General features: G+C 41.0%; 3 protein-coding genes, 1 long non-coding RNA gene and 1 other non-coding gene across 8 annotated transcripts; 3 read left to right on the top strand and 2 right to left on the bottom strand.

The window, feature by feature from the left end:
• Nucleotides 1-536: 536 nt before the first annotated feature.
• On the top strand, nucleotides 537-6028 carry nipsnap2 (nipsnap homolog 2). The gene is made up of 10 exons (XM_086124747.1): nucleotides 537-682; nucleotides 1094-1230; nucleotides 1299-1344; nucleotides 2138-2232; nucleotides 2562-2632; nucleotides 2731-2871; nucleotides 3201-3232; nucleotides 3556-3650; nucleotides 4335-4418; nucleotides 4581-6028. Exons 1-10 carry the CDS (start codon nucleotides 591-593, stop codon nucleotides 4643-4645), a joined length of 858 nt encoding a protein of 285 aa, XP_085980873.1. The 5' UTR covers nucleotides 537-590; the 3' UTR covers nucleotides 4646-6028.
• psph (phosphoserine phosphatase) lies at nucleotides 6015-10546 on the bottom strand. Of its 3 annotated transcripts, none has more exons than XM_086124750.1 (6): nucleotides 10430-10546; nucleotides 8317-8475; nucleotides 8093-8227; nucleotides 7156-7301; nucleotides 6626-6774; nucleotides 6015-6518 (listed from the first exon to the last, which is right to left on the bottom strand). In XM_086124750.1, the coding sequence occupies exons 2-6, from the start codon at nucleotides 8445-8447 to the stop codon at nucleotides 6408-6410; spliced, it is 672 nt and encodes a 223-aa protein (XP_085980876.1). In that variant the 5' UTR covers nucleotides 8448-8475; nucleotides 10430-10546; the 3' UTR covers nucleotides 6015-6407. The 3 variants fall into 3 exon arrangements, with proteins under 3 accessions (XP_085980876.1, XP_085980874.1, XP_085980875.1); XM_086124748.1 differs by lacking the exon at nucleotides 10430-10546 and adding an exon at nucleotides 9597-9698; XM_086124749.1 differs by lacking the exon at nucleotides 10430-10546 and adding an exon at nucleotides 9566-9603.
• LOC147197059 (uncharacterized) lies at nucleotides 9810-15151 on the top strand. Its single transcript, XR_015102404.1, has 5 exons — nucleotides 9810-9954; nucleotides 10469-10542; nucleotides 10907-13834; nucleotides 14305-14507; nucleotides 14595-15151. It is a non-coding gene; the product is annotated as an uncharacterized LOC147197059 (long non-coding RNA).
• Nucleotides 10430-15603, bottom strand: LOC147197058 (phosphorylase b kinase gamma catalytic chain, skeletal muscle/heart isoform-like). 2 transcript variants are annotated; one of them, XM_086124744.1, is made up of 10 exons: nucleotides 15465-15603; nucleotides 14285-14463; nucleotides 14069-14123; nucleotides 13883-13948; nucleotides 13625-13788; nucleotides 12715-12805; nucleotides 12350-12503; nucleotides 12110-12235; nucleotides 11325-11587; nucleotides 10430-10572 (listed from the first exon to the last, which is right to left on the bottom strand). In XM_086124744.1, exons 1-10 carry the CDS (start codon nucleotides 15545-15547, stop codon nucleotides 10551-10553), a joined length of 1203 nt encoding a protein of 400 aa, XP_085980870.1. In that variant the 5' UTR covers nucleotides 15548-15603; the 3' UTR covers nucleotides 10430-10550. The 2 variants fall into 2 exon arrangements, with proteins under 2 accessions (XP_085980870.1, XP_085980871.1); XM_086124745.1 differs by lacking the exon at nucleotides 10430-10572 and having other exon boundaries at nucleotides 11076-11587.
• On the top strand, nucleotides 10661-10790 carry LOC147197060 (small nucleolar RNA SNORA15). Its single transcript, XR_015102588.1, has one exon. It is a non-coding gene; the product is annotated as a small nucleolar RNA SNORA15 (small nucleolar RNA).
• Nucleotides 15604-16270: the final 667 nt, after the last annotated feature.

Raw genomic sequence — 16270 nt, 5'->3', positions numbered from 1 at the left:
TTTGTTACAGCTGTCGCTGTTGTGAAAGCGCTATATAAATCAGCATGTATTGTATTGTATTTCACTTTCAATTTTGTTTCAGTCACTTTATAAATAATACTTTAAATCCTTGAGTTCTGGCGCCCTCGTATGTAGCGTTGTGGTAAGTGTTTTTGAAAAGATTGTACTGTATATTGAAAACCCAGAAGTTTTTTGCAAGATCATCATCAATCAGGAGTGAGAGGTGAAAAATAAATAATATTTTTGAACTACTTTTGGTATAGCACGCGTGTAATGTTTATGTATTTTTGGCATGGTTGATTTGAAATTTCATGGATGTGACAGAAAGCCATCTTTTAACCTTCCTTCTCTCACAATAAGCTTTAAGCTAAAAGCAATGTTGTAAATCTACTCTCAACAGTAGAGTGAATAGAGGTAGACTTGCCTGGTAATGGTCGCAATGGTAATCAAAATAGTGACGTTCCGTGCGTAACACCCTGGTTCGTTCTACTTCGACGAGACCAAATATGGACCCTGTGGCGCTCATGGGTTCCATCGCCACCTATCTGCCAACAGTGTGAACAGCGCCTTGGCTGCTGCTCCCCTGGAAAATGGCGACAGGAGTCCTTCAGAGAGTGAGAGCCGGCTTGGCTCGGGCTCAAAGCGGGGCCCGTTCAAACGGGCATCTTCTCGTTTGGAGCAGGTCGGCTTGTCATCAACATGCATACCAGGTTTTATTTTTTGAAGGAGGCTGTTAATTGTGTGTTAGCATCGGAGGTTGACGCGATATCAGTGCGCAAGCTAGCTGCCGATGTCCTAGCTAAATATGTTGAATAGTAGTCAATCTTTGAAACTAAACTATTTGGAAAAACCACTTACCGTGGAATATGTTGTGTTCCGAGATTAAATGAGCGGTTTTTTTACTTATTCAAAAGAAACGCACTTTTTAAGTTGCGTCATGGTGTTGGTCAGATGCTCAAGGTCAATTTGGTACTTGGGGGAATGTCATGTTAGACAATGGTTGCAAACTAGTGCTCCTTGTATGTTATGATGTAATCAGAAATTCAACTGATATCAAACGTTTTCCTCCGTTAAAACTCAACCTTATTTACAGGGGCTTCTCCGTATCCAACATCACCAGAGAAGACAGCTGGTTCAAATCACTTTTTGTCAGGAAAGTTGATCCGAGGAAAGATGCACACTCAGCTCTACTGACCAAAAACGAGGAAAGTAACCTCTACAAAATCCAGTGTAAGTACATTTCCTGTAACAAATATTCAGACGTTGTCATAATTGTTGAACTTAACCTCTATTTTCAGTCCACAATGTCAAGCCAGAGTGTCTTGAAGCATACAACAAACTCTGGTAAGTCTTATTTTTATTGTTTAATCTCAAAACATTTTGCTCACCGTTATTTACAACTGTAACACTTGGACAAATGTACCTAGCGTTGTGCAGCCAGTAAAAATAAACCAGCATGGTCTATTCTTGTGAAGTGTTTAAGGAGCTGCTATGCTTCGAGTCATCTGTCTACAGGCCAAGTCCTTATAGCTAACTTCTATTTCTTTCTGCAACCATAGACATGACATGAAATTTAACAGAATTTCATGCAATTGTAATTTTAGGCATAATAATAATAATAATAGATTTTATTTATAAGCGCCTTTCAAGACACCCAAGGACACTTTACAATAACAAAAAACACAAAACAATACGGGTTGAGCAGCGGCAGCCAAAACGCGCCAGCGTTCACTCAACCCAAAAGTCAGAAACAAGGGAGGGACAGGGGGAGAAAAAAAAACCCACGCTCGAACTACCCTCATTTGAGGATAATTTGAGTGAGGCAAAAAAACTCCTGCACAAGCATATGACAGTTACAACAGGTCACAAGACATAAACAATGAAGACGGTGAAACAAGGGAATGTATGAGGGAGGGGGTGATGGTGGGGGACTAGCTTCCGTGCGTACTTTCATCAGGGGAAGGTCGAGATAGCAGATGTTGTTTTGGTAGCAGGCTGCCCAAGAATTTAAGACAGCCTTGAGTCCGTGGCTTATGTCTCTTTAGTGGATAGTTGCAAGGTTAAATAGTGTTAGAATCATGGTTCAGTGTAGGTAATATTAACTGATTTGTTTGTGAAATTGTCATTTTTGCCACAGCGAGGATGTCTTGCCCTCGATCCATGCTGATAAGTACTACCCCTGTGAGCTGGTGGGCACCTGGAATACTTGGTATGGAGAACAGGACCAGGCTGGTAGGCTTGCTTATGCCATCACTGCCAAATATATGACATGATAGCAACATTTCTCTGTTGGTATTGTATAGTTGCACATTAGTGTACTCTGAGATCTTCAGGTGTGCCGTTAAAAACAATGGGTCCAAACATGTATTTATTTTCTACAAATAAACGATTAAATACTCTGCACTGTATGGCAGACATGGTTATATACTTAATCTCCATATCCACTTTTGTGACATTTTCCCCACCCTAAGATATTAATTGTTATAAATGACACCGTTTAAAATTGTAAATATAAATGATGTTGTATTGTGGTGATACTGTTTTGTTTTTTTTTTGCCCAGTTCACCTGTGGCGTTATAGAGGTGGTTACCCAGCTCTGACAGAGGTGATGAACAAGCTACGTCAGAACAAGGTGAGCAGAACCTCTTCACACATCCTGTTGCTCCTACCCGGGTCGTAAACCAAGTAGAATGTAGCCCCATTACTGGCCCATGTTTATCCTCACGGCAGGAGTTCACGGAGTACAGGAAGGAGCGTGGTAAGATGCTGCTGTCTCGCAGAAATCAGCTTTTACTGGAGTTCAGTTTCTGGAATGAGCCAGTACCTAGAGAGGGACCCAACGTATACGAGCTTAGAACCTACCAACTCAGGGTGAGTACGCAAGCGCTACTGTTTTTTTTGTTTTTGTTTTTTTTTACTCTATTACTCTTTGAGACCTCATAAGCGCTCGGTGGGATTTTGTCTTACTTCCCATTTTGTTTTTGTTTCTGGATGCAGCATTGTGCAAATAAATTAAGCCAAACGTATTAAACCGAGGGTATTATATCGGTAGATATTGGAGGAGCCTTTTGGATATACTTGTCCTTATGCTTAGAATGACATATCACTTTTGCATTATTGACTCAATAACCCTGGCAAGAAGCAAGGTCTGACTATCATTTCTATTACCGGTACTCATCCCATTGTTCTCTTTTCTCCAGCCAGGAACAATGATCGAGTGGGGTAATTACTGGTAAGACAGCATGAATTAATTGCATTCATAGACCCTGTCGAACCCTCCTTAAAAATAGCCCGCACAGAATGGACTGCTCAATGACTAAACAAATAAAAAGACAGCACTGCAGTCTACTGTATTTGGACAATGAGTGCCTCCATTTCAAAAATTCCCCTCAGTCACACTGTCAGCTGAATTTCTGTATCTAATCTGTAACTGTGATAAAGTGTTCTCCTTTTTTTGGACCAAATATCTGGACTATTCTTCCTCTGTGTACTCTGACCAGATTGTAGTTTTCTTCCCATAGATGACATAAATGATTGTTTTGTTGTCTTTGGCAGGGCCAGAGCTATTCGGCTACGCCAGCAAAACAGTGAAGCCGTTGGAGGGTTTTTCTCACAGATCGGCAACCTCTACATGGTTCATCACCTCTGGGGTAAAGTCAAGAAACTAGTTCAATGGAAAAATACCGTACAGCATTGTCATTTCAAATAAAAGTTTGGCATTTTTAGGCCCGAAAGACATGGCCAAAACTGACTGAATTGTTGCGTCAGAATTTGCGTTACAAATTCTTCATAAGTGGATTGTCAATTGAACAACAGCGACAGATTGGCCATGCCCTTATGTGTTGAAAGCAATTGAAAGCTACACGCTTGCATGTATAATAATGGAGCTTCCCCGCACAAGCTGTGTGAACTCGCACTTGCTATACAGCAGTTGCCGGTACCTGCTCGTGCCATTTCTGTCTAAAGACATCACATCAGGCTCAGGTCAACTGTTAAACCTCTGGTGCACCAATTTAGTGTAAACACATTGGCTGCTGTTACATCTGTTACGCACCAAATCCAGTAGACACTTAAACAGCTTCTTCCCTCTAGCCATTAACTCCTTAAACAGTCACTGACGTAGTCACTCTTCTTGTACTACAAATACTGCTACTGGTTACTCTAAAATGGTTCAATGATTTGTTGTTTACGATGATACTAATGCAGCGTGTTATACCGGAGACAAATTCCTTGTGTGTTCTACATACTTGGCCAATAAAGATGATTCTGATTCTGATTATGCCGTGTGACAGCAGTGAACGGGTTTGAGCTGTAATCGATTTTGTTTCTTGCAGCCTACAAAGACCTTCAATCCAGAGAGGACATAAGGAAAGGTGCGTGGCAGGAAGAAGGCTGGCACGAAGTGGTCTATTATACAGGTGAGTATATACGAAGAAAAAGAAACCCAGCCCTATTTAAAATTATTTTTAGAACTCTAACTGAAATCATTGTTTAAAAACCTTTGAGTTAAAATGGTGAGAGCAGATTGTTTATCCAACTGGTGCTGCATCCCCCCCCCCCCCCCCCCCCCCCCCCCACAGTTCCTCTCATCCAGCATATGGAATCCCGGATTATGATCCCCACCAAGGCATCACCGCTCAAGTGAAAAGACCGGAACCTCTTGCAGGCATGAGCATGGGGTGGTACCCTGACAAATGAGTAGCCCAAGAGCATCACTTTCGACGGTTTCGGTGCTGCACAACAACACGACCTTTCTCTTTCATCATTTTCGTTGTTTCAGGACTGTTCAACACCGTGAAATATATCGTATGCGGACGGCTCAAGGAACTTTTACATATTGTGTTGGCCGCTAGTGGCATTGCATGGGCTAAACATTTAAAAACAAGAGTAATTGTAGTGGTTACTGAATGTTTTCCAGGTTGTATTTCTGGCAAGATGCGTGTTTTGGTTGTTACAGTTTACACTCCTGATTATTCAACCCCAATTCTTAGTTACACCTACTAAATGCACACAACCCTCAGCGGTTGGCTAATTTAAATAAATGGTTCCGTTGCACTGTTTAAAATTGTATTTGGAATCTTTGGCTCGTTGCAAAGCAAATTTTGCAAGTAACTAATTCAGGGTTGTTGTTTTTGAGTGCATGTGTGATTGAGTCAATATTCACTAACCTGATGGTGCAGCACATCAATCTACATAAAAACAACTTGCAGTAAGGTAAGAGGTGAATTGCTAATTCAGAAAGACTTATTTTCTGTGGTTCGTTGCAATATATTGCCAGGCATCAACATAGACAAAATGTACTTTATGATAATATACAAAAGTGTCCTTTTCAATATTAGGATTTTGGAAAGGGTCAGGAATTGCTTTGATACAAGTCCTTGCAACTCCACTGCATTATGCCTCGAGCTGGCTGGTCATTCATTCCAACATCTACTCTTGCCACATGTAAACTCATTGATGGACAACTGATCGTGACTTTATTTTCAAACAAAGCAGCTGTATGGTATGTAAATGTTGATACCCGTTCATATATCATAACCGCTGGAGCACACGATCGTAATATCAACACAGCAAGCTACTACTAACACGGAGGCTTTATTTATTAGTGTTAACCAATTCAATGTTAGCTGGGATAACATCTGAATTTTGTGTTCCAAGTTTGACAGTATGAACGTTTACTACATATTCATTTTCAGTGAATATTTTTGACTTAAAACGTGTCTTGTTTTACTGTTTTTTTCTTAAGTTTCCCTGTGAGTTGTTTTTGTTTGTAAATGTGACCTTATCTTTTTGTGGCCGTGTGAACTGAGCATGACTTGTTTTATATATATATAGTATATCTATCTATATATATATATATGAGAGATGTAAGGTATTTTCAAGGGGAGTAATGACAAATTACGTGGGCAAGCACGCCACGACATCTTGTCAGATTTTATCAGCAAAAAAAACCAAAAACAAAGATGCATCTTTATTTGTCTTTCGGGGGCAACAATGACATAGAATTAAAGAAATTCAAGCAACAAAATTTGTGTTTAATACTCCGTCTTAACACATAATTCAATGCAGCCTGTCACTCACATGACCGATTACAATTCTTTTTACATTGCACTTCCCATTGTGTATTGTGTAGGAGTAAGTCGTATGTAAAAAGTGCCTAAAACAGAAATGTTACATGTTTAACCTCCACACATAGTATGGTCTAGTAAAGAAAATCAAGATGGCTGAAACCACATGAAGGTAGAATTGGTCGAACTATAGTAAACATGGTCAATGATTTAAAATGTGTCGACTTAAAGGGAGTGTGCACAATGGATAAAACCATCACATACACAACTTTTGGTGCAAATAACATTAGTAAAGTTAAGAAAAAAAATCATAAAAAGAGTAAATGTACTCTAGAATATTCAAATCTTTTCCATTTCTTTCAGCAGCTCTCCAAAACTTGTGACATACCACAAACTCATTTCTTTAACCTGAGGCCTCACAACATTGCCACCAAATCCAATGAAGGCACTCTGCAGGGGGGGGAGACAAATCAACCAGATCAGTTTTCAAAACAATGAATGTAAATACAAACCTGAATATTTAAATGAACCCACACGGCATTAACATAAACACTTACAGCGGGAGGGCAGGCCTCGAGATCAGTGGCTCCATCTCCAATCATCACCACTGTCTTGAAGCCGTACTTTTCCTTCAGCATGCTAATTACTTTTCCTTTGCCTCCGCTCTCTGCTGTCGGTTGGCTCTCGTCAAATCCGGCGTACTCGCCTAAATACAACCACATTCAATCTCTTAAAAAGTAAAGTCATGTTGGAACATGTTTAGAGAAGTGTAGTAATTGACATCTGGCTGATAATTATGTCTCAAAATAACCAAACATTTATGTCTTTGGAACATGGGAGGAAGCCAGAATACCCGGGGAGTCCAAACAGAAAGTCTGGAGACGAGATTCAAACCCAGAACCAGGTAGACTCTGGACTGAGGCTCTGAATAACTCCGAGGGTCGGATTCCAAATGGTTTCGTCTATAGGTACCGGTAATTTGAATTTTGAGGTACCACCGTAATCTCTTGAACACTGTTCTGGTACCTGATGTCATGGCTGGTGAGTGTGTATCACAATTTAATGTCCCTCACTATAGTCCCCTTACCGTTGAAGTAGAACTTGAGTCGGTTGGCGTAGACGTTTTCTAGAGGAATGTTTAGCTGAGTGGCCACGTGTTCAACAATGCAGCGAAAGCCACCTGAGATGAGGAACACCTTGATGTTGCGCTGGTGTAGACGGTCCACAAGTTCCCTGGATATTGTTGGAAATGAGGGTGTATTTAGCTTATCAATCATATAGTTCTACAATAACGTTCATGCATAAATACCACAGTCATGAACATGAAAGGAAATTCATACCACTATCGCTTCAATGGTCTTACCATCAAAGCTGATACACCTCAATTCGATTATTGCATCAATCAGGGTTTTTTAAGAATGCCTTCTAAATGTTCTCAGCAATATACATTTGGGTGGCATTCCCGAAGTGTTCAATGACTTATGGTACTTTTCCAAGGCATTCGCGGACTTTTGGTACTTTTCCGGGAATTACTGATGTTCAGAATGTTGTAAGTGAGATGAAACGAAGTTAAAATGATAAATTCAAAACATTAAATATAATGATAAATCAGAACTAAGTTGATAAATAGAGAAAGGTATATAAATATCCATTATGAATACAAGAGAAAATTGACAAGAGTGTCAGGGTGTGGAAGTATATAATCCCGATACAAACCAAAAGTTGTAAAAATATCACGGTTAAGGGTAAAGTATGAGCCTTAATGGAGACTTCTTTCTTCTTACTTTTTTCTTTTCTGATTGATATAAAAATGATTTATTAGATATAATCACATAACGGTGTAGGACTAGATAAGTTTTTTACTTCTTCCTACTCCCTTGAACATAACTGTGTTGAATGAAGATTGATTTCTTTCTTTTTACTTTTTTTTATCTACCTTATTTTCTGTCAAATTATTACTGTATATATGTTTTATGTTCAATAAACAAACAAACAAAACTGATAATGGGGATTGCCTCTCGTACCTGATACCTGGGGTCAGCTGTGGCGGGTGGTCTGTAATCAGTTTGTTGACCTGTTCTCGGGAACATTTGATGATGGCGAGGCGCTCAGTCAGGGCTGATTTGAAAGTCATCGAGCCACCCATGGCTTTACGGGTCCTAAAACATGCAAATTAAGGCTCGTCTCATGTGATGCGATAACACTGGGGGGGTGGGGGGTAGTTGTGCACAAGAATGAATGTATTTACATTTCAGTGACGGCGTCCCCCACGCCACAGAACTTTGCCAGTTCGTCGATGCCTTCTTCTTTGATGACTGTGCTGTCCACGTCAAAACAGACAGCTTCTGCTCTTCTAAAAAGTTCTTTAGTCTGTGACATTGTGGACACTGCAATACTGTGAACAGAACTACAGTACAGCCAATATTAGTGGAATAAACAAGAAAAATAACAAACATTCCAGTAGGGCTCTCTGTGATCAGTTTTAGTAATTAAAAAAAAATAGGACATAATAATTACATAAACGGTGTGTCAACATTTGAAGCTAGTCTGAAACTATTAGTATTAACATGTATTTGCGATGCACATGAGTATTTATTTTTCAGATGACTTTTTCACTGTTATTTCCCCACACATAGTTTTACTTTCTATTCTACTTTTTCAAAACGGGCTTGCTGCATTAGATGGCATAAGGTAAAATAGCCAGTTTGGGTCCTTATAAGGCAGATAAAATCAGGAAGGCCTGCAGCAGTGAAATGGAGCAACATGAACCAGGGAACAGATGTGGAGAAGCTTTTCGCCATCCACTGCCTTATTTTATAAGTTAATAAAAGGGAAATTATTTTGTATGAGGATGTTTTTTTTTCATCGTGCAAAGTGAATAAAATGGGTATTGTACATAATTGACAATAAAATTCAATTGTACCGTTGCAATTAAGCACGTCAGAGCTTGTCCTTTATTTATTTTAGTTGGAGCAGTACGTCTTCTTTTATTTGAGAACTTTTACATCTATTCAACTGCAGGTCCTCAGCTAAAGTACACGTGACGTCTAATGTACAACATCCTTATGATAATACATGTCAAGCATCCAGTGAAGCGGCAAAAAAAAAAAACAACAACAAAACGGCTCTTCTCTTAACGTGTGAGTGCCAACAAACGTTGCATAATGCGGCCAGCCTAAACAAAACATATGAAGGGGCCATGGTGGACATCATCTGCCACTGTTGCGTCACCCCCTCACTCACCATGTTCATAATAATTTGTTGCAACCTTTAAGTACACAACTTAAATAGAATAATGCAACGTAGCAGACAATCTGATGCCAAAACAGTGCACCGCCATACATCTCTGAAGAACCGTTGACATTTGATAAAATTAAACCGGTTACGTTCACCCCAATACATTCTGTTTTCGCCGTGCAGTCAGTTGACACCGGCTGCTAAAAGATACTAAAAGATACAGTTTATGTGAAACGAATAACAGGACAAGGATGACGTACAGGAAATGGAAAATCGACAGAAAGAACAAACCGTTCTATCCAGCAACGATGCAAGTGGACAGGAGACAGTTTCAGGAAGAGCCGCACAACTCCGCACAGAAGCATCAGTTAGTGAAAATTGCAGAAGAAGAGCGGAGCTGCGAGTTGCACCAATCAGAGCGAAGCCGGTGATGGACCGCCCACTCTCATATGATCACGCGTCAGGACGTATGACCAATCAGGGCTGTGATATAAATGATCCCGCCCCTACATCAGAACTGACTGTCTGACTCGGGTTCGGCATTTCCAAACTAGTCGAAGTACAGGAAAAGTCACCGCGCAAAGAGACATTGGTCAATAAAAGCGGATGTTTGAGGTTTTTATTACGTTGCCGTTTGAGGAATTGAGGCGTGAGTAAGATTGTGTATTTCTCACAGAAAATTTGACGTCAACTGTTGGCAATAGGTTCTAAATTGCCTTAAATTTAGCTTTAGCTTGTTAGCATTTCTATCGTCCGGCACTTTGAATCTCAACTGGGCCTCTCGTTCCCGTGAAGCCATACTACAGCAAATAAATAACGGAATTTTCTTCCTTTGGACAATTATGATATATCGAATGTTAACAATGTAAATGCTGTACATTAAGATGTCGATTTTTTTGGATACAACTGGTATTGCCGACAGGCATGTGTCTGAATGCATGGCCGAATTCTGGTTTACTCTTGAAGTGGTAAATTCAGTCAGACATCATGCGAAATAACAGTTTTCACAGAGACTTTACAATGAAAGAGCAACTGGGTGGCTCATTCTGCTGTCAGTGATTTACATTTCATTTTACGAGTAAACATTTGCACTATAATGAGTGAATAATTACAGAATTTCTTACCGTTATCCATACCATGCTTTTCTTCTCGTTCTCCCTCAGAACATCAGCCATATTGATTGGTGGGCCGAAGACCACGCCATGCAAACATTTCTGCTTCTGGACCACAAGTTGAGGTGTGCTATCACAATCCAATATAAATGCACCTAATAAATGACAAATAGGGAGTTAATTTCAACAATTGAGATTCAGACTCTTATGTGGCATTATTATTCTTAATGGAAGACATTGACAGCATGGCAGAATTCTGTTCCAGCTCTGTGGTGGACACAGTCAGACACCATGCAAGAGTATTGCCTCATTTCTTTTAACCATGGGTGAATTGTTTTCAGCTTCATCCAGCAATATAGAAATGAATACACTGATACTCTTGTGACTATAATATTCTGCGTATCCAGTGGCTTTGTGAACGGTACTACAGTTGGAACCAATAGCAAACTTGGAATATCGTTTTTATGTGGGGGGTTTTTCCTTCAACAGGGCTTCTGCATGTTTATGATCGAGTGGCCTCAGTCATACTAGATGGTGTTGTGTGGATTCATGCAGACTTTCAATTTTCCATCCATGAGGTGCCATTGCAACAGGAGGATGCTGAAGGAGTAATTATGGGTGATGACTTGCAAAGGGGTACAACAATAAATATTGAAAATAAAGTTTAACGCTGACTTTTATTGTATTGTATGTTTTTTATTTCCATAAACAGAAAAGGCTACACTTCAAGCATTTTCACGTGATAAAACATCCAAATTATATTATGTCATGCGTTACAAAATCCACATAATTCAAATTGACGAGTTGATGAGGTCTGGCTCAGATCATAAAGATGCACTGTGAACATTTGTTTTTTTTTAACATCCAGTACTTTTATCATATTCTTGGCTATCCAGCTCTTTATTACCAGATATGCTGGACTGGCTCATCTGCCTCTGCCGCGATGCACAGCAGGATGGCCTTGGGAGTGTTCTCGAAAAGTGCCGCTCTGTTCTGCGTCTGGCCCTTCTTGACCCAGTGGCCGTAGATCTTGAATGCACACGCGTCAATGAGCTTGCGAATGGGCTTGACCGCGTACGGGTCACTTTTGATCACCTCCTTGGTGACAGGTTTGACTCTGCGGTAGCTGCAGTAGATGCGCATGGTAGCGAGTACTGTGAGGCAGATGACCTGGTGGAAAAGTAGCATTCTTTAAGGTACTAGTGTCGTACATTGGTTTTGAGGTAGCGCAAGCACTTGAACATTTCAATTAAGCGCCACTTACGATATGTCATTTGATCAAACTTAATGGTAATGCACTATTCTCTCCTCAAATTCAGCTAAAAAAGTCAGACGATGAAACCGCTATTTCATCGTGCTTCCCACACTCACTGTGTCATTAAAAAATAAATAAAATCTTGAAAATATGGTTAACAAAAATTGTAAATACTACATTGAGGAGTTTTATTTGATCGATCCACCCATTTGATTGGAGGTTAAGTTCTCCTAAGGTGCCGCTGCTAGTAGAGCGGCACCGAGAAAGTATATTCGTTCATTAGCAGTCGACATGTAAATCAATCACAGTGGAACTATTTAGATGACATGGTATACTGGTGCTCTTACTAAAAAAAGTGTTGGTTGAACATTTAAGAGTTTGTTTCTTTCAGCGTTTGATGTCCTTAAGCCACATACTTTCAGCTCGTAAGACCTCACCTTGAATTTTCTGTACCGGCTAAATTGTCGAACTTCGTCTACCACATACTGGGAGAAGAACGGATGATTGAGCACGTCGACGGCTGTGTAACGCTGCTTCGGGTCCACTACGAGCATCCGAGAGATCTGAGAAAAAAAAAAAAAAACACTCAAATGAGTACCGGTATATTTTACTGTCAGGCAGTTTATATGGAACACATGAGGTAAACCCCTGAGAGAACGTCAATTAAAGTGGCTGACCAAATCTTTGACCGTGTCAGAGCGGTCGTCCCATTCAGGGGATGAGAAGCTGTAATCCCCGGCCAAAATCATACGCAGCATTAGCATCTGTTTCCTGTGCCAGAAGGGTGGAGAGCCAGCCAGCAGTGTGTACATGATCACACCCGCACTCCATCTGCACAGAGGGCAAGCACAGTGGCAGAATTCATTTAGGATAGCAGGAGCTTTCATATCACTTCCGTGAGTGAGTGAATTCGACTTCTTGGAAGGGATTGAGAGCAGTACAGCAAGGGCGTTTTAAGTCCACAGGCAAAGCCATCAGACAATGTCCGTAAATGCACTTCATATAATCATTTTTACTGTTTTGATTTTTCCCCCCCCCTCACATGTCCACAGCCGTTCCATATCCGCGGTGGCCAGAGTCCATGGAGCACTGGATGATCTCAGGAGCGAGATATACAGGAGTCCCACACACCTCTGCAGGAAAGACAAACGTTTTAGCATCGAACAAGTTTGGCTTCAGGCAACAAGCGTCTCTTTACAGGGTGTCAAATAGTGTTGAATTAGTTCATTATTGATAGTCATAATGAGCATATCTGATATCTGGTGTGTAAAAATGTCCTCAATAAATGGGCATTTAGAGACAGGGCCTGGCTTAAAGTGAGCATTTATTTCCGATTGCTTTTGAAATTGCATATGTTCTGAGAGACTGTTGTCAAGCAAAAAATTGGGACATTTTATACACACAACATATCAATCCTCATATACTGTGCAAATGATTATTATTTCAATGCAAATTTCGGGCTTTGGGCACGGCCTCATCCATAGCAGAATCAATGCTTGTCTTCTCTCCATGATCTTTCTTTTGATTGATTCACTGAATCTATCAATTTCAATCATGCAACCTCAACAAGTTATTTCTTCATTATAGAACAATTTCATGTTGAAGCAAATCACTATTTGACCTCTTTGCTCAATGGCAGATAGACTTGAGTATCTTGTTGCATCGCAACCTTTGTAACTTAAGGATGCGCAACCAGACTCGACTCTGATTTCAAACAGCTGCTGGAACATTTGGAGAAGTTGTGACATTTCTTTCTTTGACAGTGCAAACATGCTCAATTAAAAAAGTCTGCTCGCTTCATGTTTTGCTGTCAGTCAACACGATATAATGATATCACAATACACCAGCGACATATCTCGGCAGCTGTAGATGACAGACAACTATGGATACAATGTGTCGAACAGGCCCCCCCGGCGGGGTACTCTGATCGTGTTTATGAGTTGAGCTCTAACCTTTAAGCGTCTGTCCCGATTGCATTTGCACGGCGAAGCCAAAGTCTGTGAGTTTGATGTTCATCTGGTCATCCAAAAGGATGTTTTCAGGCTTGAGATCTCGATGGACTATGTTGTGGTCGTGGAGAAAGTGAACCACATCCAGCAGCGCACGCATGATGTTCCTACAACCGATACATCAAGCACTCATGAAGGCTTGTTCTGGCTGAGGTATGACAGTAAGCTGGTTTTGGGAGAAGTCAAAATTTGCTCAGTGACCTTGTTTCCTTCTCACTCAGGGTTACTTTCTCGGTGAGGTAGTCAAAAAGTTCACCCTTTCTCATCCTGAATTGAAGAGGACAAGTTAATAAAACAAGAATAGGTTAACATTCTTGGAAGCAAATTAAGATCAGGACAGTATTGAATGAGGTTGAAAGTGCAGATTTCCTGCTCGTCCTTACGTACAGGTCGAAAACCAGGAAGAAGAATACGTTGGATTCATAGCAATCTTTTAGCTGTACTGCAGGGAAATATACGTCAAACAATTTGTGCAATTGCCGTTAATACTCGCATAGCAAATGCCAAAATGTGTCATAGTTGACCACTGAAAGTGGGTTGGTCATACAACAACCAAAGACATGAGGGTGGAGTACATTCTAGGTGTATTCACAATGGACTTACTAATATTCTCCTGTCCACAGACTTTCTTGAGGATATCAATCTCCTTCACTGTAGAGTCCCTGATCTCTTCGATCTCCTGCGGGGTCATCTTGTCCGAGGGTGTGATGTCTATAATCTTCACGGCGTACTCCTGAGACGTGCGTTTGTCCACGCAGCGACGCACAACGCTGCTTACTCCCCTGAGGAAAAAAAAAACCCAAACACTTTGGATGTCCAATCACTGGTCAGTACTGACTGAATGCCGACTTCTGATAATAATAATAATAATAATAATATCCATCCATTTTCCGAACCGCTTAATCCTCACTAGGGTCGCGGGGGGTGCTGGAGCCTATCCCAGCTGTCTTCGGGCAGTAGGCGGGGGACACCCTGAATCGGTTGCCAGCCAATCGCAGGGCACACAGAGACAAACAACCATCCACGCTCACATTCACACCTAGGGACAATTTTAGAGAGTCCAATCAGCCTGCCATGCATGTTTTTCGGAATGTGGGAGGAAACCGGAGTACCCGGAGAAAACCCACGCAGGCTCGGGGAGAACATGCAAACTCCACACAGGGAGGCCGGAGCTGGAATCGAACCCGGTACCTCTGCACTGTGAAGTCGACGTGCTAACCACTGGACTACCGGGCCGCCCAATAATAATATCCATCCATCCATTTTCAAATGCGCTTGACCATGCATGTTTTTGAAATGTGGGAGGAAACCGGAGTACCTGGAGAAAACCCACGCAGGCACGGGGAGAACATGCAAATTCCACACAGGAAGGCTGCAGCTGGAATCGAACCCTGCACCGCTGCAGACTGAGTGCAGTGTGTAACTATTATTTTACCCTAATGCAAATTAAAAACAATGACCGTGACATTATCTAAACTCCAAATCCATAAAGCCGCTTTGAACAGAGAAACAAAACACGCAAGACACACGCATACCTCACCAACAATGTTGCTTATATAAGGGGGCCGGCCACTAACCGAGAAATGGAGGGGAATGACAATTAGTGCTCTCATTCTCTGCTCACATGCCCCAATGGATGTATGGAACACCATCGAGATAGATGTGGGAGGACAGACATCTCAGTAGATTTACAAAAGTTGATTAAAACAACACAAAGCCATTCCGTATCACAATTATCTCAAATTAAATTGTTTTCAGTATGTCACATGCTGTATAAACATACCTTCCCAGTATCTCCTTGGGCTCATATTTGTCGTAGAACTCCTGGGCGCCCACCCAGTCGGGGATCTCCTCCTCTTTGGTCATGATGAAGTGATCGAAACAACAGAAAGGCTCTACGCATCCACGCGACAGTCTACAGAGAGAAACTAGAGGCAACGAAGTTAAAGTTTAGCACATAGTTTAAACGTTCAGATTTGTTTTAGCAGTAATCGTCGGTTTACAACAGTTAATGCCCATACGGCCGTGACGTAAACCGAATGTATCAATAAACGTCGTATATATCGCTGTAAACATTTGTAATGCTAAAACACTCGTTGTTCCATAAATAACATCCCGGTTTAGAACACACTAAGGACCGCCGGTAGAGTAGCTCTCGTTATTGTACGACGAAGCTCTCCACAATGCTAAAATGCCAGTCTCACTCGACCAGGGCACGTAGAAGCCCTCGCATGTCCAGATAGACAAGAAGAGTTGCGGTGATGTAATAATTAAGCTGTTATTGGTCACAGTAGTCAAGTGGTTTAAAAAACACACAAACAAACAAAAAAACAGAAGCATTAACCAGTGACGCATTAAGTGTTCGCCTATTGTCCTACAGTATATTAAGAAGCGAGGAGCTAATATTTTGTTAATTTTGGAAAGTGTTCGCCTTATGGCACTTTTCTGACTTCCCTTTCCTTTCCGAAATAAAGTTAAAACGTAACATGGGGAGTAAAATTGACAGGCTTGGTGCTAGCTAAAATCTCAAACTTTAACGCGTCTGTTTTAAACCATACTTGCTTGGACAAATTGGAGTGAAAGGAACTA

The sequence above is a fragment of the Hippocampus guttulatus genome, chromosome 12 (genome assembly GCF_054856545.1).
Source record: "Hippocampus guttulatus isolate MCC_2025c chromosome 12, RoL_Hgut_1.0, whole genome shotgun sequence".
Classification (NCBI taxonomy): Eukaryota; Metazoa; Chordata; class Actinopteri; order Syngnathiformes; family Syngnathidae; genus Hippocampus; species Hippocampus guttulatus.
Note: the sequence above shows the minus strand (reverse complement) of the source record. Positions and strands in the feature narration are given on the sequence as shown.